We start from the raw sequence: 20210 nt of genomic DNA on the forward strand, positions 1-20210 counted from the left end.
CTATGGAACTGCAACAACAATGATAATAAAAAAATATTTTTATTATTAATTACACTTAAACAGCATAGCGCTAAGATGCAAAGATGCAGAATGGGATATGAAATCAGAAAACTGATGGCAACCGTTTATACACATTCTACATGAAGCAGGGAAGAAATATATCCCAACTGTAAATACAGCAAAAGGTTAAAAAAAATAGTATCCCAAATGGGTTAACAAATCAATGAGGAATAATGTAAGGGAACAGACAGTGCTTATTAAATTATTAAAAAGCAACAGGATCCATTTAAAGGAAAGAATACAACCTGACACGAAAATAGATGAGAGAACTGCATGTAAGTCATCGCCATCTCAGAAAACATAATACAAGCACGGCTAAAAAAATGGGTATTCGAAGATCCAAGAGAGAACTAGAAAGAAATATTGCAAGGAAAGCCACAATACATAATAAGGTGTGCTTTTACAACCACACAAACACAACAATCATCAAGGATAGAGTAAAACATATCCAAGATAACAAGTCAGCCTCCAGACAATGAAAAGGAAATAACTTGACGTTATAAACAAGCACTTCAATCAGGTGTTTACTAGGGAGGAAATTGACAATCTGCCTCAGGACAATGTTCTGGATAGTTTCAGGATAAAAGTGCTAGAAGAAGTTTGGGTACTAGAAGAATTTTAAGGAAACAAGAGATGTTATCCAGAGTCAGCGATGCAACTCTTCCCCCGGTCTCTGAAAACAGGACCTGGAGTGACTGGAGTGAATTGCCAATGTGGGGCCCATGCATGAAAAGGCTGAAAAAACGGAACCAGGTAATTATAGACCAATATGTCTGATCATGGAAAATTTTATAAGAACTGAACTAGCGGTTCACCTAGGTGTAAATTATATCCTAGGAAAAAAAGATAGATCCTTTAGAAAAGATAGTCTTGCCTAACCAACCCTACTGGCCCCACTAAACAAAACCACAAACAGCACCTGTGCAATAATCACACGTCAATGACAGCCCTGTAATGGTGGGTGTCAATGTACTGTAGAACAATGCTTGGAAATACTGTTTACATCACCTCTCAGTGGGATTCATGTACTGTACTAGTGAAATAGTCACCTGTGTGTGGTTAACTTACAATCCGTTATACTGGACAGTATTAGATTTGAACACTGCGTTCTCTACTCTATTATAGGGCAAAGATTTATCATTAATAAAGATTTTCTTCCCAAGTCTTAATTTCTTGTGTCATGTTCTTCCCTTATGTTCATGATGGCTAAGCAGGCCTTGGCTCACTTTAACCTTTCTGTACGGGTCTTTCAAACTGTCGGTGATTGCCGAGACCAACAAAAGATCCTTGGACTGTGGGCCTGGGGACCCAGGAATCTCGATTCACGCGTCTGAATAAAAAGGAAAATTCTGCTCAATACTTCAAAATCGTTCCACTACATCAGTAACTCGGTGAAAGTGGAGGATGACTGGCTCCCTCTAGCGATGTCTGTGTGCTGGTTATACTACATGCATACTACAAGGGTTTCTACTGCAAGCGGAAATCCCGCCTTCACGAAAAAGTGATTGGTAGAAGCTGAGGCTACGTGCGTTCAGAGTGGAGGATTTTTCCCATCAATTAAGTGACGTCACTTTCTGCGCCAGGAACAACATCAACCTTCCTAAGGTACATGTGTGCAGTAAGCTTTCAACATGTTTTCAGATAAGTGTTTCTAAGGACATTTCTTGCGGTTGAGATTAAAAAAAGAAATAGGTACATTAAAGTTGCTTCTAAAAATGTTTTAAAAGAGGATAACACGAATTCTTGTGGAAGAAAAAAGATTGTGAAAATGAAATTATACTTGTAAATACTGTATGTAGGTCATTTGCGATAGTTCTGTACTTTTTCGGATAGTCTGCTTTCCATAGACAAGCCTTTTTCAACCCCTTTGCCTACTGTAGGTAGGTTATGTGTGACTAGATATCTTTATTCCAAAACTCACTGTTAAAGGGTTTTCCCATAAAATATGTTTGTATTTGTATTTACCGGGGGGTGTTATGTTCTAAATTCTGCTAGTTGTGAGGTGACGCTTCGTAACAGGCTTTGACGAATTGTGTTTTATTTAATTTTATTGAATGGTATGAAGCGAAATTAGTCTCGGTAAAACATTTTTTAAGACGACTGTGACGTCGATAATACTATTTGAAGAGAACCAACTCGCCCTTTTTTATTCCATTGCTCTAATTTTGACACTTTGGACTTATATCGCTTACAGCGGAATTTATATCCCAGCCCCTTGCTGGGCAGTATTTCGTGTTCCAGATTTGTGTCGATTTTGTTTTTGTTTTTTTGACATTTCTCACTTTAAAACCAAACCGTTCGAAGGCTTCTTCGATGCGAGACGAGAAAAGACAGCCGATTAAACTCAGACTCCATGCGCTGATTTTTTCCAGTGTTTAAGTAACCAAAACTGAATCACTTTAGCTGTACTTGTAACTCGGTCTGTATTATTCTTATGTACTTGCTTTTTTAAAAACAAATTCTTGCAGAATACTCGGCTCCCGCTTGTTTTACGGGTTTTGAGATTTTCCTTCTATTTCACAGGGACACAAGAATGACCGCGTCCAGAAAACTCGCGGTTTTCCGGCTGCCCCCTCTCCCTACCATCGGGGAGATCATCAGGCTGTACAATCTGAGGGCAGAGAAGCAGCTATCCCAGAACTTCCTGCTGGATATGAGACTCACAGGCAAGTCAACCGCGTGGTTTGCTAACGGGGGTCTGCCTGTGACTTGACAGCACCACTACCACCTCCGAGCCTGAACTCGTCACTTCTCGCTAGCTAGGTGAGGCCGGGTTTGGTCAGTACTGCTCCAAGTAAACCAGGATCCTGCTGTAAGTGCTGTGGAGGTCCACTAGGTGGCGCCCTTCCCTTGCTCAGAATCTCCAAACAATGCCCCAGTATGGGGATACTGTAATGCAGGATGTTATCCTTTTCAATGAGACACTAAACCAAGGACGTTGCTTTTGTTTTGTCTGAAAATGGCTCCCTGTGTGGTCTGTGGTGTCTGCTTCATCATCTGTCAGGTTAAACAATTAATGTTTTTTTGTACTAGTATTTACATGTGGCTTCTTTAATTCTGCTTAGTGCAGAAGTTTGCACTGTTGTACCTGCCGGACCCACTCCTGTGATCCAGGACGGCTTGTTCCGTCTCGAATCGCGCGGTCCGAGAGCGCTCCTGGGAGGTCAGCTGTGACACGTTCTCCCTCTGTGCAGACAAGATTGTGCGCCAGGCTGGCAGTCTGAGCAATGCTCACGTGTGCGAGGTCGGGCCCGGCCCCGGAGGGATCACGCGCTCCATTCTCAGTGCTGGGGCTGCAGATCTGCTTGTGGTCGAGAAGGACACCCGTTTCATTCCGGGCCTACAAGTAAGCGCTGTTTGTTGTCGTGGACGGTTGTGTCTCTTTTCAGTTTTAGACCCCAGGAAACAAACAAACAAACAAAAAAAAAACATGATAAAATAAAGTGCAGTACCAGGTACCACGGAGGTCCACAAACCAGAAAATGCATAACACTTCCAAGTCAAGCTTTATTGTCCCGTTTGGCAAAATTCATTTCACGGCACACTTCCAGCGTAACAGGACAGTGACAGACAAAATGTGCCAGCCGGCGGCAGTTTTGGAGCAAGATGAGGGAGAAGATAGTTCCGATACGTTGTTTTGACAGAGATATTGCAGTGGGGCTGAAAGATTTCCTGTGTCTATTAATATCACACCTGCAAACACAGAGGCGTCTCCCAGACAGGAGAAGTGTGAACCCGCAGCGGAGGGGGTGGGGGACGCCATCCATAATACACTTTGCTTTCTTTGCCACCCACTGTTTGTAGAGGACATTTAAGGCGATTTGATTTGCCCCCAATTAATTTACGACTTATTTTGACTTATTTTCTCGGCTAATGACAATCAGCGGTACTGATGAGACCAAACCAGCAAGTGTGACAGTATGTTAGGACACTTTTAATAAAAGACTTGTAGAAAAGTGTTAGGATGATTCTGTCTACCTTGAAAAAACTTTGTTTCCTTAGATAAAAGAGTCCCTTTTGTCCTTTTTTATAAATGGTGTCACACCATTTGTCCCAGCTCAGGTTTTTGTCTATGACCAGTCCCAAGTACTTGTAGTCAGTGACAATTTCTACAGTCTAACCATTAAGCCATGAGCAGAGCTTCTTCATCAATACTAGCGTCCCAGGATAGTATCATGGCAGAATATGGGGATTGCAGCTTCAGCCATGGGCCCTTCTAAAAGTAAGCTGTTATTGAAACAGCCCAGGCAGACAGGAGAGAGAACAAGATTGCTCTTTCTCATCCAGCGATTTAAAATGGTTTTCTTAGCTGCTGTCGTCCCTGCCAGAAAAACACATCTAGTTTGTTGCAGTAAAGTTAGTGCAGAAATGCCTGCTGACAAAAGTCCCTCTGAGGGAAAAGGCATTGCGAGGATCCCAGTGGGACAGGTGAGCTCTGGGCATGGAAATTGGAATTACTGTGGTGTTTTCAAGTGCACATCTGCAGAGTGGTGATTCAGGTTTAGCGATTTGATATGCTAATGCATCTGTTTGACAACAACATTCTGTACTTTTCTGTTGCATAACATTTATCTTCTGATTGCTCATCCTCTTCTCTGTTTTGTGCTTTGAGTGTTACTTGCCAAGACTACTGTGGGCGAGATTTATAATTTGTATTCAAGCAGCATAGTGGTGCAATAAAAGATTCTTGGCACACAAGAAACCGAAATGGAGAACGAGATACAATTTCCAGAGTCCTTTCTTTTCCAATTAAGTGCATGAAGACATGTTGCTTCTTCCGCAGGTTTGTTCTTGTTAGGTTTCAGTTGCCAGTGCAGATTGTGGAGACCTTCAGTGTCTGATGTTTTTTTTTTTCTGCAGCTGTTAGCTGAAGCTGCACCAGGAAAAGTGCGAATTGTTCATGGGGACATCCTGACCTACAAGATGGAAAGAGGATTTCCCCCAAAACTGGCTAGAAAATGGGATGATGGTAATTCTAAATGAAAAAAGAAACACTTCAATAATTGAACATTATACATTCCCCTGGCAAAACACTATGCTACCACACATTCTCTTTAGCTGGTTTAGAAATTCTGATGAGAGAAAACAGCTCTTTTATGTTTTTACACCCTGTATATCCCCTTAATTTCAAGCCACCGTCATCTGACTGAAGAGTGCATAATATCTCAAACTGCACAATTAAGTTCACTAAGTAATCCTGTGATGTACTGTATGTTAGCAGTGGTGTATATAACAGAATGCACATATCTGTACCTGTTAGAGCTTCCATTGTGCTCGTACAGACGTCAATGCACAGGGGTGGATTCCATGCTGAAAAGAAAGTGTCTGGTTTTTCAGTGGCATGACACCCAGCCAAAACATTGCCTTCTCTTGTTATTATTTCAGTGGGGAATTGACCTCTGTTTATTTTGCAACTCAAGGGCTGGCTCATCCCGCCACCCTAGCTTCCTTGTATATGCACATAAGGTAATATAAAACCTCAAGTTGTTTGTAAGTACATTGTAGCGTATGATGCTGCTAAAGCATGTTATGTAATCTAGCACAACATAATCTGAAACGTTGAGCACCACTGGTGAGCAGTTCCAACAGCCGTTGTCTGGAGCTGTCCTTGTCCGCAACCGCTGTGTCTAGAGAATTTTCCCTTCTTCTGGCCTTGTGTGAACAGAGCCTCCGGATGTGCACATTATTGGAAACCTGCCGTTCAGCGTCTCTACTCCCCTCATCATCAAGTGGCTGGAGAACATTTCCAACAGGGATGGTCCCTTCGTCTACGGTCGGACCCGGCTTACCTTGACCTTTCAGAAAGAGGTTGCAGAGGTATGGTTTTCTTTTTCCTTTGAGGTGGTCGAGTGACGTCGATCTTTTTTTTCATGAGGGGGCGGAGTGTTGCAAATGAAACCCAGGGGAGAGATTTCCCGGGAGGGCGCGATAGTAAGGATTGGGGGCCCCGTTCAGTTTCCAGGGTTCTGTCTGTGTGGAGTTTGCATGTTTTCTCTGGGTTTGTGTGGGTGACCTCTGGGTGCTCCGGTTTCCTCCCTCAGCTCAAGGGCATACTGGTGAATTCATTGGCTTCTAGGAAACTCTGCCCCGGTGTTATTGTGTGTGCGTGTGTATGTTTGTGTCTGTGTGTGCCCTGTGATGGACTGGCTTCCCAGTGTATTCTGTCTTGCGCCTGCTGCTTGCTGAGTTAACCTCCGGCTCTTCTGCAACCCTGAACTGGATAAAGGGATTAGAATATGGATGGTTGGATGGGATTGTGGATGGAAGGGTGAAATGTTCTTTTTGTCTAAAAAAAAAGGTTCAGTTTCCTTGGCTAGTAGTGACATAGGAACAAGTAATAGGTTTATTCTATTACTATTTAGTAATAGGTTTATTCTATTACTATTATTCTATTCTATCGCAGCTACCCACCTGAACGAGTAGTGACATAGTTCATAATTCAACAAGTCTTTTTTTCACCATAAAATAAAAAGTGCTAAATGTTATTGAACCATGAGCCTAACGCTAGTGCTTGCTCCATACAAAATAGTGAAGCGCTGGGGGTTTTAGAGCAGAGGGTTTTGGGGAGCACATAATACAGTACAAGGAAATCTTAACAGACTGTGCAAATTAGTTGATTATTCAAGCCTTCAGTGTTGTGAATAGAATAGCCAGGACTGACTGACTGTACAGTCGTGTTCAAGAAATGGAAGATTGATGTGATTGGAAATAAAGGCAGAGAAGCCTACAGTATGTGTTCAGGGCGCTGTGCTGTAGCTGTCCCTGCACAGCCCCCGGCAATAACCCCTCGCGCCGCCCCAACTGCCCCTCCGTTAGCAGGTGGTAAGCAGTACCCTGAGCCCTCTCTCTCTCTCTCTCTCTCTCTCTCTCTCTCTCTCTCTCTCTCTCTCTCTCTCTCTCTCTCTCTGTCTCTCTCCACACAGAGGCTCACCGCCAGCACCGGCAGCAGGCAGAGGAGCCGGCTGTCTGTCATGGCTCAGTCCCTGTGCAGCGTCAAGAGCTGCTTCACGATTCCTGGCCGCGCCTTTGTCCCCAAACCTCAAGTAAGACCCCTCTCCCATCGGCCTCTGGCACGTTTCTGAAAGCCTCTACCCCCCCTGCCCTCGCCTGGTCCGCGGTGCTCTACAGCCTGGCGAGGCTGGCAGCGATAAAAAGAGCCTCCGGAGAGTATGAGGGTGTGGCGTGCCGCTTAGGAAACATGGCTTCTTGAATTTAGATTAAGGGTGTAGAGACCACGTTGTTTTACTTTATATTACTTATACAGAGGGGTAAGTCAACCTGTAGCTTGTTGGTTATCACAGTTGGAGCTGTTTGGCGTGCAGAAGCAGGGATTTCACAATTGTTTCCATTTCACAGCGGAGTTGCCTTCCTTCTCCGCTCACGGTTGCCCGTTCTCGATTCGGTCTCGGACTCAGGTGCCCATTTTAAAGCCGGTGTCTCGTCGCCCGCCACCAAACGAGAGGCGAATAGGTGTGGACGAGACCCAGCGGCCCTGGACGGGACTCTGCTCTCAATTCGGTGTGCTGAATTTTCGGAGTCCCCATCTGGCGGAGGCTCGTTTCAAATACCACATGTCAAAGGGATGGATGTTCAGGGATCATGAGCTCTCGCAGCAGAAAAGCTAAACTGAGCTGCAGGTTCTGCACACCTCATCCCCCGACCCGACTTTGCCCCTCTTTCAGGCAGCATGAGAAGGCTTGTTCTGGCCGGTGGTCGGCATGAACTGACTCGCTGATGAGTCTGGAGCATGAACATCAACTTGGAAACGAATCTTGGGAAGAGGAGCAGCTCCACCTGATGCAGCAACCCTGCGTCCGTGGAGAGCTTCCTGTTTCAGGTCCATTACAAGTGCTGCTGGAAAGAGGTCATTAGACATCCAAAGACTGTGATATTGGCACGGCATTAAGTGTGAATTTTAAGTACATTCTGTGGCTTTCAGGAAAGTGGGTGAACTGCGGAGTAGTGACAGTCTTAAGAATGATTTTTCAGTTCTCTTCATACTTTCAAAAGCCTGATTTCTCTGGGCTTCAACGTCCCAGCCTGACAGTTCTAAGAACAGCGGTCTCAAATAATTTCAGGTCTCCAGGGCCAGTTAAGAGTCTGGGCGTTTGTGATTTGAGGAGCTGATCTATAGCAACGGAGAACATTCTCATGCAATCCAGGCTAAAATGTTGGCCCTAGCTAAAGTTTTAAAAGGCAGTTTTACCAGAAGGTGGCAAGTATGAAGGTGTACTTCGAATTGCAACACCTTTTAGCTTTGCAAAAGACTTTTCAGTGTTAATTTGAGTCTTTTGCAGACAGTCCTATAAGTATTGATTATGATAAAGTGGATTAAAATCGACTTGACTAAAACTTACCTAATTGTTATTTTCCCCAAAAACATATTCTTCGGTTGTAGCTAGCTACCTCCCTATACATGGGTTATGTTCATGGTTTATAGGACTATATACGGGGAAAAAAAAACACTTATGGCAATACTTTTTTGATACAAATAGTACTTTACTGATTATTTTAAAAAAACTCTGGTCCCATTGTGTTTATACCAGTAATTTGAATAAAGGAGGCGGCAATTATAAGCCTAATTACCTAATTATAAGGTAATTATAAGGTGGTAATTATAATTTTTATTTTCATTCATTAGCAAAGGTTCCTCAGAGAAACCAATTGACGTTGTCAACGCTTTAAAAAGATATAATTAGTATAATTTTGCAGCATATTCTTCATGCACCTGTATGGAATGATATTATTTGCTTTGAAAGACCACTGGAAGTGAATGGTACAAATTACAATAGTATGATGTGGTTTGCACGTACAAGAGAGTTGTCTCATTCAGTTAATTTTGCTCCAGTGCCGAACTAAAAATATGTCCATAGGTAGGTGTTTGCAGTTGCTCATATGTACTGAGCACCAAAAGAAACTTTTTCACTATTAGGACAAATGCATGTTCTTAAAAATGTCATATATACATGTTTTTTGGTGTCATTTTGATTAATTATTCGTGATAGGTCCAGGATAACAGTCATCTGCCTTTGTCATTTCACTGAGTCAGTAGTGAGAGAATTGATTGAGCCACAGGTAAATGTTCAATTGTAACTGGTTGAGCGACAAGCTGGGTGAGTCTGTGGTGGGACCAGGGGTTTGTGACAACACGGGCGATTTACATTACTTTCCGAAGTTCACCATTCTGTGCTCAATTCAGAATTTTATGAAATTGTGCAATACTGCCAATTAATTTCATTTGTTTCCGAGACTTCATAACCGGTCTGAGAAGCTGGGACTGCAGTTTCCCTCCAACACAAAAGGCCTGGTGTGGCAGTAGAGCTGTGTCCGTCCTGCTTGCTAGCCTGCAGCCCTGGTGATCATCTGTGGAAAGAGCTGGGGTGAGTGTGGGGCATAAAGGATCCAGCAGCCCGTGAACAGGGGCGTGCTTGCTTACTCAGGCCCTGTTAGGATCTGCAACCTCGGGGCTCTGTGATGTGCGTGTGTGGGCCCTGTGGTGGGCTGGCGTCCCGTCCAGCGGCCCCCCCGCCACCCTGAGTTGGAAGGAGCGGTTAGAAAATGGACTTATGGGTGGAGGATCACAATAAATAAAAGGCAACCCCGATATCCGTCCATGCACTGTCAGAAGGCACTTGGTCAAATACCAGTTCCCAGTGTGCTCTGCCCGGGTGGGGCCCACAGGCCTGCGCAAGGTGGGTGAAAGCGGCGGTTAACCCAGACAGCCGGTCTTGGTAGGACTGTGGTAGGAAACTAGGAGCACCCGGACAAAGCCGGCATGGCCTCAGGGAGCTCATACAGACCCCCCCACAGAAGGTGACCAGGCCGGAATCGAACCGGGAACCCGGGCAGGAGCTGCGAGGTCCCGGCCATGAGCGCTTGGAGTCGGGGAGGCTTGTCCGGTGGGGTAGGGGGTGTTGGCGGTTTTCGCCGGTGTGTCTCTGCGTCCTTTCAGCCGGAAAAAGAAGCGCGCTCTTATCGAGGGAGCGGAGGTGCCAGCTGAATTCCCGCACGGCCGTCACCCACAGGAATCCGCCGCCTTGTCAACTCCTGTCAGGAGTGCAGGGAGGAGGAGGAGTGTGTTATGTGACTGGACGGCACTGGAAAGAGCCTGAGCATGGAAACTCTGCAAGCGGGGCTGCCCATTGTCTGCGTTCCCCTTCTCGCTGGCCTCCTCCAGCAGACAGTTCCTTTAGCTGCATAAACTCTTTGTCTTGCTGATGCACCTGTTTTCCAAAGTGAACCCGGCCCATCTATCAGCTGCGGAACCTGACCACTTTGTCATTCGGTCTGCGCAGGCCCTTCTGCATCTTGACTTTTAAACTGCTTCAATTACTGGTTCTTCAATTCCTGCTCAACTTATTTCCAACCTGTTAGCAAACCATGAAGCAAAGAACAATTGTCCAAATTAAATTGGGCGCAATACAGTACAGACAGTAGCACATGAAGGTACAGCTAAAATACAGTTTTGGCTGCACAGATCTGCTAAACATTACTGAATCGAAACAGGCAGTTGCATTGTCCTGAAGTGTCTGAGTTAGGGGAGGGGAGGGGACAGATGTGGTATTTTATCGAGAGTGAGGGAAGGGAGATAAGATGCGTTTTCCCCAAGCGTAACAGTTCCTAGAAGTTAGGAGTGGGGGGCAAAAATGGTTTTCTGCTGCTTTCGGAACTGGAGGCGTTTAGAAGTCAGCAAAGTAACACTTCCGCACAGAAAATTAGATGACCGATGTCCGCCGGACACATCTATTATGTTTTGTGGCATTCAAACAGCATTTTCAGTTCGTCCAATCTGAACGTATCTGTCACTTGTTTCTCCAAACCCGCAACATAAAAGGTTTGTGTTCAGCCTTTCTAGCTTGTTGGGTTTTTAGTAACTTAGTGAGATAAGCAGGGTATCGGTTTTGACAGCATGTCTGGGTAGACTTCTGCAGCCTCCCCCAACCCTTTGTGTAAAGTAATGCCTCCGGTTCTCAGTTTTAAATGTGCTTGCCTTGAGTTTGCATGCGAGTCCTTTGGTTATGTTTCACTGTTGATCCTGAAGTTTTTTTAGGGTTGACTTTGTGAATGCCTTGGAGGCTTTTGAATGCCTTGCACATACTAGCAAGCATTGCTTTTCATTTCCAGTTATTCCTTTCCTGTAATTCATTATGTCACCACGAGTAACACTGATTGCCCTTGGAGTCTTCTGTCTGCAGTGATTAGCTGTCCTGTCAGATGTTTCTAAATCATGGGTTTCATTTGCCCCTAAGGCTATGAGTGAACTATGCATGTGTTTCCATTGATAGTTAATTTTCAGAATGTGTTTGCACTGTAGTTAATTTACCTGGTTTTCTTTCTTTTTATAGTGCAAGTCAATGTAATTTACACTCCTGAGATTCTGTTCCCTGCATTTGCTAAGTGTTATCTCTGGAATTCTACAGTATGGACCAGCAGGAATTTTCAAATGCCACCTTTGGATTTCTTTAGATTACGTGCAACATCTGAAAGCTAGGTGTTAGACTTTTTCAGAAGTATAATGATGCTATTGGTCTTTTTACAGTACTTACCTCAATATCCTTGAAACATTCCTGTGCCAGACCTTTTAATTTCAGTAGGATGTAAAACAGAGTTGTGCTGAAAATAATTTGGGGTTGTGGCTATATCGCCCTACAACTCACATCTGGCAGCCCACTGAAGCTCAGCAGGTGTGAGCCTGGTCAGTACCTGGATGGGAGACCTCCTGGAAAAACTAAGGTTGCTGCTGGAAGAGGTGTTAGTGAGGCCAGCAGGGGGCGCTCACTCTGCAGTCTGTGTGGGTCCTAATGCCCCAGTATAGTGACGGGGACACTATACTGTAAAAAAGGCACCATTCTTTGAATGAGATGTAAAACCAAGGTCCTGACTTTCTGTGTTCATTAAAAATCCCAGGGCATTTCTCGAAAAGAGTAGGGGTGTTACCCCGGAAGTTTGTCCTGGCCAAATTTCACATTGGCTTTTACCAATCACAGCCTCCTAATAATCCCCATCTCTTAATTGGCTTCACCAATCTGTTCTCCTCCCCACTGATAGCTAATGTGTGGTGAGAGTACTGGTGCACTTTGGCTGCCATCGCATCATCCAGGTGGTGCTACACACGTGGTGGTGGAGGGGAGTCTCCATTACCTGTAAAGCACTTTGAGTGGAGTGTCCAGAAAAAGTGCCATATACAGTACTGTAAGTGTAAGCAATTATTATTAGGTAGTGGAGCTGGGCAGGATTAGGGTTACGGTAGGTAGGCAATGGGGTATTCTCTATTTTGCCTCTCTGTAAAGGTTGTGATAATGTTTGTGATACATGATTCCCCAGACTTTTTTTTATGACAAACACTTCAGGTTTCACTCCCTCTCAGATCACTGACAGCCCTCGTCCCTTCTCTGCAGCTGCCCCTGCAGAAATAGGAGAGAAATCCAGTCCTGTACTGCTGTTTTCTGAAGTCGCGCCTTCAGGTTTTCTAAAACCCAGAAATAATAATAAGCAGCTGTATGTGGGTAAATTATAAAGTCGGACTCAAGATTTTCTTCTGAGCTGTCAGGATTTGATATTTTGGGATTTTTCTCCTACCTGCTACAGATAGCTACTGCTGACTTGACAAGACTGGGTTATTGTTTCTGCAGCAGAGAGGAACTGCAGAGAGGTTTCTAGTGATACTGTATATCAAGGTTATTCTAAACCAGACTGTAAGACAAAAACTGGGGTTCATATCTGGTCCATCTAAATGGTGCAGTGATTTTCTTTAAAAGACAGCACTGTATATTGTAAGTGATAATCATAATAATTGCTTACGCTTATATAGCGCTTTTCTGGACACTCCACTCAAAGGGCTTTACAGGTAATGGGGATCCCCTCCACCACCACCAGTGTGCAGCCCCACGTGGATGATGCATCGCCAGCCATAGTGCACCAGTACACTCCCCACACACCAGCTCTCAGTGGGGAGGAGAGCAGAGTGATGAAGCCAGTTCATAGATGGGGGGATTATTAGGAGGTCATGACTGGTGGACAAAGACCAATAAGAAATTTGGCCAAGACCCCTACTCTTTTTGAGAAACGCCCTGAGATTTTTAATGACCACAGAGAGTCAGGACCTCGGTTTTACGTCTCATCCGAAGGACGGCGCCTGTTTACAGTATAGTGTCCCCGTCACTATACTGGGGTATTAGGACCCACATAGACCGCAGGGTGAGCGCAACCTGCTGGCAACCTGCTGCAACCTTAGTTTTTCCCAGGAGGCCTCCCATCCTGGTAGTGGCCAGGCTCACACCTGCTGAGCAGGGGGTTACCACTTGTGGCAGGGTGATATGGCTGCTGGCAAGTGGAATATTGGATGATATTTCAATATTACTCAAGAAGGAGTGTGATACAGTGGCCTGGCAGTTTGTGCTGCAGCCTCAGTTTTTTCGGTCTTGGGTTTGACATTTGGTTGGGGTGCCGTCTGTGTGGAGTCCGCATGTTCCCTCTGTGCCTGCAGGAGCTTTCTCCAGGTGCTCCGTTTTCGTCCTGCCGGCCAGAAACCTGCTGCTTAGCCTAGCTGACGTCTCTCAAGTGTCGCTGCTTGTGCCCTGCAGTGGACTGGCAGCTTGTCCAGAGTGTAGTCCCGTCATGCACCTTGTGCTTCCAGAATAGATACCAATTTTAAGTTGGTTTCTGCTAAAGGATAGGTGGATGAAAACCTACAAAATTATATGAAATACTGCTTTTGATAGAGTGCAATGTGCATTATGAATGAAAAATCTTCCACTATTTTAAAAAATATATACCAGATTTAAGTGCATTTTGAATGGCTTTATCCCTGCATCCTTAACAAGTGTGCTTTACTAGTCTGATAGTCACATTAATTCATGTTAGCTTTTTGACAATACTCTTTCATTTTTTCTTTGAGGAAGATTCCTTTTTTAACACTTATTGGTTTATTGTAGTGCCGACAAACTGACTGAGCTTGCAAAGATGAGAAAGAGCTTTTCTGTGTCTTCTTCCACGGCAGATTAACCCCACACGCAGGCGTTCGGTCCTGCGAAGCCTCAGTTTACATCCAAGCTCCTCGTGCATCTAAGCTAACAGCTGTGATTAGACATGACAGCAATCGCAGCGATTTCAAAGGTGCAGCCCTTGAAAGAAGGCAGAGGAGAATGTGGGTTAAATACACGAAGGTGCAGCAATGCAAAAATTTGCCCACAAGGAACTGCTTTGATCTGCAGTGTATCGGCGTATCTTTTCATTCTTTGTGTAATGCTGATTCTCTCAATAGTTTTCATTTTACAATGTAATCGCTCCTGTTAACAGTGACCGATAATTGTTTGATAATTAATTCAGACGTTCTTGTTTTGGGGAACAGGAGCTCCGGTAGTTGGACGGTTTAAAGAATGATGACTTTTGTAATGAAAACAGCTTCGGTCATTATGAAAGGCACCCCCTTAGAAAGCGTGCTTTAAAGTTTGCTCTGGAATAATATGTACATCTGGAGAGGCGTGTGTGAATGAGCCACTCACATGTGAATGAACATCCCGCACTACGAATTAGACCTATGGGATGGTTTGTGTAGAGAGCCGAAAAGACAGATTTCACCCTGACATATTGGCTCTGGGATACATTGGCCAGCTGTTGCCTTACTGTAGCTTCTTCTGAGTTTACCGCATGTACTCACGTCATTAAAAACGGTCTACAAGGTGAATTAGTGGGGACTTGATTCCCGCATCCAGAATGACAAACCCAAGTCAGTCCTATGGCCTTCAGGCTCTACAGTGGCTCATAGACCAGAGGACTCAAGAGGGAGTTTTGGGGAAATGCATTTAAAACTGGAACAGAAGGCGTTGCTTTACCTGAAGGGTGGTGGGAGTGTGAAACAAACTCGCGAGTCAATGTTGAAGTCGACACCCTGGTTTCCTTCAAGAAACGGCTGAGATCCTCAGCTTAGGTTAGGCCAAATGGCCTCCTCTTGTGTCTAGCCTTCCTCATATTTTCAATATATAGACGGGATTGAGTTTTTTTTGTTGTTGTTGAAGAACGTGTACTAGTGGACATATATAGTGGGTTTTTATTTCTATTAAAACCTGTAGGGTTTGAATGGGAAAATGGTGTTCTGGATTGTAACATCCTGAGAAGCCCCAACACTGAACTGTGTTAGAGATGCATACATATACCCTGGAGTCAGACCTGGAACACAGTGTTATTTTTCTAATTAGGGCCTGTTGTGTAAGAAGAAGATTGTCTTCTAAATCATGATCAACACATTTAGGATTTCAGACTTAGAATCATAAACCCTAATGACCTAAACACAGTAAAAGGTTCAGGAATTTGTCTCCCTTTGATTTCGCCCTTTTTTTCAGCCAGACTTGTAAATTTCACAGTGTGCCCCCACTGTGAAGTTTAGAGTGGGCTTTGTTTTCCTGCTCACAAGTTCAGCACTACCTACTGGCCAAGCCAGAACTGCTTAGATCAGCAACCTGATTTTAACTGGAGAGATTTTATCACCGAACAAATCAGGTCTTAGAGACCCCAACAAATCAGAACTTTTTTTTCATGCCCCATATTCTAAGGTCTAGTGGGTTAGGCTTTCGTCCTGTGTTGTAGACCAGGCTCTGTACAATGGGCAATAGAGCCTTCTTGCATGAAGACCAGTGCATGTGTTTCTCTAGCGTACAAATCCAATAATCACTCTGCCTAATTGTTACATAAAACATAGTAAAAGGGCAATGTTTTCACAGCATTTTAATGCGTAAATGAGTTTTACTGTTGGTTTTATTGGATTAGTGCTTTTTTCTGTGTGCACCTTTGTGCAATGCTTAGAGTTACTTGAAATGAACTTATAAAAAAGGAACAAGTTAGAGGTTAATTCCACAATGAAAAGTAGAAGAAACATGTTTCTGTTTCAGCTGTTGAGCCTTCTGCTGGTGTCACGTAACTCTTAATTAATTGTTATTATTTTCCTGTTAAATTGTCTTAATACTCAGAGGAGGCCAGATCTCAAAGAGTGTGTTCATAAATTTTAGGTGGGTAGCTGCGTCAGCATGCATATTAAATTTTATATTGGTAAAGAGAATCATTTGCATAAGACACATTACAGAAAAGAGGAGACTGCAGCATACGTAAGGATTTGAATATGAAACTTGTATATAAAGCTTGCTTTATTGTTAATATACAAAAAGTACGTGTTGATGATGTGATCTGTTTCCCTCTTAAAAGTACACTAGTTTGCTTATTCTTGTCCTTGACACCAGGGACACCGCACTGTAGGGAGTGTCTTCCTTTGAATGAGACATCATACTGAGGTCCCGACGGCTGGGTCATTAAAGACGAAGAACAGGCGTGTTCGCCCCAGTGTCCCGGCTAAGTGCATCTCCACTGTTACCCTGGGCTTTCCCAATCTAGCCTACCTGAAGTCCCCCCTCATAAAATTCCTCTTAAATCTCTTGGTGACACAGTGTCTCACTTATTTACCTGAGCTGCTGTGTCACCCAGGTAAGAGCTGTATTTCGGCAGAGGATGACATAGGTCAGCCCCTGTATTTAAAGCGCTTTGGGGGTCCTTTTGGTTGAAAGAACCATCTAAATGCTGTTCATTTACATTGCTTCGGTACGGGAAAGGACCACCTAAGAGAACAAGCGGTTTAGCCTTGCTGGAACAAATGAACTGGACTCAGATTTTGCCAGAGAACTAAATGCTGCAAACATCTAGTTGCAGAGAATAATGAGCTTCTATAAAACGCATTTCTTGTTTTGTTGTTTTTGTTGGCAGGAGATCAGTGTATTCTTGGAATATAAATCAGTAAGCTTGGACAGGAATTTAAAGCCACATGCTGTTCCGCAAAATAATTTATTAGGAAAATATACCTGTCTACACAGCGGGAAAAAAAGCATTAATGATGCAATCCTTTGATAAAAGATCGACAGGAATTAGACTTTAGCTGATATTACAGATACCCGCAGCATAAAAGCAAACACCTTTGATCCAAAAGTAGTGTGTGTGTGGGACACAAGACCAAGCACAAAGTCCAGCACACACTAACACAACAGCATCAAGCAGCTCTGCCTTAAGCATCATGCAGCATCCGATGCCAGCGTACACACTGAAAGCTACCCGTAACTAAGCATCTCTGAAAACGAGAACTACATTAATGTCTCTGGGGGATGCACATTTTAACGCAACAGGGCTCTGTAATAATTATAATCCATTAACCCTTTTCACAGGTCTAGTCATCAGCCGTATTCGCTGGTTGAAATGAAGGAGTGACATTTTGTGCTGAAATGTTGCAAATTGTTAAGTGGGTTCTTAACTGCTTACTTTCATTTTTCCCCTTTTCAAAGATGTTCGCAAGAAAATTGACAAAGTTACGCTGTGTGCAAAATGATCAAGTGTTATGAGGAGAACTTATTCACTTACAAATATGTCCATTTATGATACCTTGTTAAAGGTGAAAATCACTGGTCTTCTTTTAAAGAAGATAGGAAAATGTTTCTTTGTAAAAAATGCCTCTTAGGTGCAGTTCCCCTTGACAAAACATGAAAACACTGTGAACCTGTGCTAACGTAATAAATGTGCTTTGCACAGTGTATCGAAATGGAAAAAATAAAGAATCAGACATTGTACAACCCCTGAGACCAACCTAAGCACATATTTAACTCAGGATCATTTATCTCTGCTTTCTCCAGGAGATGGATTAAAATATTGGCACTTCGTTAATATATTCATGGGATCCTTCACGCCTTCCTGCCTTTAGTTCTGTAACACTTTCTTTTCTGGCTTAGACTGCAGGGCAAGTGAATTCAGTATAGTCATAAATTACATTTCTTGGGAGCTTGGGAAGTTGTACAATTGAATAAGCAGTGTAATGACAATTTAATGCTGCAAAACATGTTTGGTAGTAGGACAGGACTGTTACAGAATTCATTCTGTAATTACATTCTTACTCTTTGTCAACGTTATTGCTGTCTAATGGATTGTCATACGCTCAACAGCTAATACATACATGCACACAAAAGCTGTCAGTTCCATTGTGCTGTTCACAATATGAGTCTATATATGTGCTCTTTTGGCTTCTGCTATTGGTTCACATTCCAGATCCTGTACATAATGGTTCTACCAAAACGACCAATCCCATAGCTTTGTTGTGTTTCAAGTCAATCATTTAAAATACGCTAAATCAATATCTGTCTCCTGGTCTGGTTTGTGGACCATCGCCATTAGCAGAAGTGCAGCGGTTTTGTATGCGATGACCAGCGCGGATATTAAAATTCGACCTTGCGCTTCCTAAGCAGGCCCTGTCCTTGCCTCCGATGGTGTGGTACCCTTGCTTTTCATTGTGCCTCCGACCTCCCGGGATTTATATCGTCGGCGATGTGTTAGATAAAGCAGATGGTATGTAGTCTTGTCGGCACCCTTTTTTAATGAATACGGTCTTTTATTCTTGCTAGTGAGGCTTTCTTTTCTGTTCAGACGCAAAGAATATCCTTCTAAGGTTGTTTTAGCGTTGTTTTGTGTACGTTGGGCGTGTGTTTTGGGGTGGATGATGGCGCAGTGGCTAGCATTGTAGCCCTGGAGCCCTGGAGCCGTGGGTTCAATTCCTGGGGCGCTAACTGTGAGGATCTCTTTGTGTTCATGTGGGTGTCCTCTAGGAGGAGGTGTTAGAGTGGCCAGCAGGGGGCGCTCACCCTGCGGTCCATGTGGGTCCTAATGCCCCAGTGTAGTGACGGGAACACTATACTGTAAACAGGCGCCGTCCTTCGGATGAGACGTAAAACCGAGGTCCTGACTCTCTGTGGTCATTAAAAATCCCAGGGCGCTTCTCGAAAAGAGTAGGGGTGTAACCCCGGTGTCCTGGCCAAATTTCCAATTGGCCCTTACCAATCATGGCCTCCTAATAATCCCCCTCTATGAATTGGCTACATTACTCTGCTCTCCTCCCCACTGATAGCTGATGTGTGGTGAGCGTTCTGGCGCACTATGCCTGCTGTCACATCATACAGGTGGGGCTGCACATTGGTAGTGGTGGAGGGGAGTCCCCATTACCTGTAAAGCGCTTTGAGTGGAGTGTCCAGAAAAGCGCTATATAAGTGTAAGCAATTATTATTATTATAGGTGCCCTGATTTCCACCCACAGGCCAAAGGCATGCTGGTAGGCTAATTGGCTTCTGTGAAGACTGTGCCTGGTGTGTTTGCCCTGCTGTGGGCTTCAGGGTGGACCCCACCTTGTGCTTATTGCTTGCCAGGATAGGCTCCGGCTCCCCTGTGACCCTGAACTGGTTGAAGCAGGTAGAAAAACGAATGAAGGGGAATGTGGTAGTGGTAGGCTGCTTCAGGCCAGTGCAGCGTTAAACTGATGTAAATAGTTGTATTATATACAGGTAGGGAGCTTCATCGGCTGCAAAGGAGCAGGTGAAGGTTTATTCCGCGCTGGAAAGAAAAGAGACGCAATGTTTTGGCTGTGGAGCCTTCTTGAGGTGCACCTGAAGAAGGCTCCACAGCCAAAACATTGCGTCTCTTTCTTTTTTTTCCAGCGTGGAATTAAATACAGTTCTAATACTATAATATCTCTGACACAAAAGGAAGATTTCCATACCATTTCCTGCAGAGAAATGTCATTCCATTACAAAACTCCCGAGGTCTGGGCAAATATCCTAGGTGACATTTCCATTAGATCATCCGCTGGCTAAGTATAAACAAATTCCCTAAGAAACCGTGTCAGAATGGGTGTTGTATGAATGCTTTCATCGCAGATTTTCATTTTTTAAAAGTGACACGTTTTTTTAATCAAACTCCTTTTCTTAATTTTTTTTTTAAAAACCTGTTTTCGTAGGAGACATCAGCAGCAGCACGTTTTGGGTTTTAGTTTTTTTTTTTTTTGCCAAATAAGTAAAACCAGCTGAAGGAAGTCTGTAAGGAGGAAAACGACTTGTTTGACTTTCCTCACGGAGTCCGCACGTCTGGCTTCTGCGAAGCCTCTTGATTTCCACAGGCGGGGGACCACCGACCGGCCGCGGCCGGCCTGGCGTCCGCCGTCCTGTCGAGAGGCTATTGTTTCCAGCCGCGGGGCCGCTCAGCCGTGTCTGTGAAGGTGGCAGATGTTAGCTCTTGATTGTGGGGGGCGACGGCCCCTCCGGCATTTATGCCCCACAATATAGATGTCTGGGCAAAGAATT

General features: G+C 44.1%; 1 protein-coding gene across 3 annotated transcripts in view; it reads left to right on the forward strand.

Moving 5' to 3' along the window:
• The first annotated feature begins 1594 nt into the window (after window positions 1–1594).
• The window catches only part of tfb1m (transcription factor B1, mitochondrial), a 33250-nt gene continuing 14634 nt past the window's right edge, over window positions 1595–20210 (forward strand). The window contains exons 1-6 of one of the 3 annotated variants that reach the window (XM_088626611.1): window positions 1595–1665; window positions 2584–2726; window positions 3255–3406; window positions 4921–5029; window positions 5726–5877; window positions 6984–7103. In XM_088626611.1, the coding sequence (XP_088482737.1) occupies window positions 2594–2726; window positions 3255–3406; window positions 4921–5029; window positions 5726–5877; window positions 6984–7103 (666 nt within the window). In that variant the 5' untranslated portion in view covers window positions 1595–1665; window positions 2584–2593. The other 2 variants (XM_088626613.1, XM_088626612.1) reach the window with 2 other exon arrangements.

Source organism: Lepisosteus platostomus, chromosome 3 (genome assembly GCF_059453375.1).
Source record: "Lepisosteus platostomus isolate fLepPlt1 chromosome 3, fLepPlt1.hap1, whole genome shotgun sequence".
NCBI lineage: Eukaryota > Metazoa > Chordata > Actinopteri > Semionotiformes > Lepisosteidae > Lepisosteus > Lepisosteus platostomus.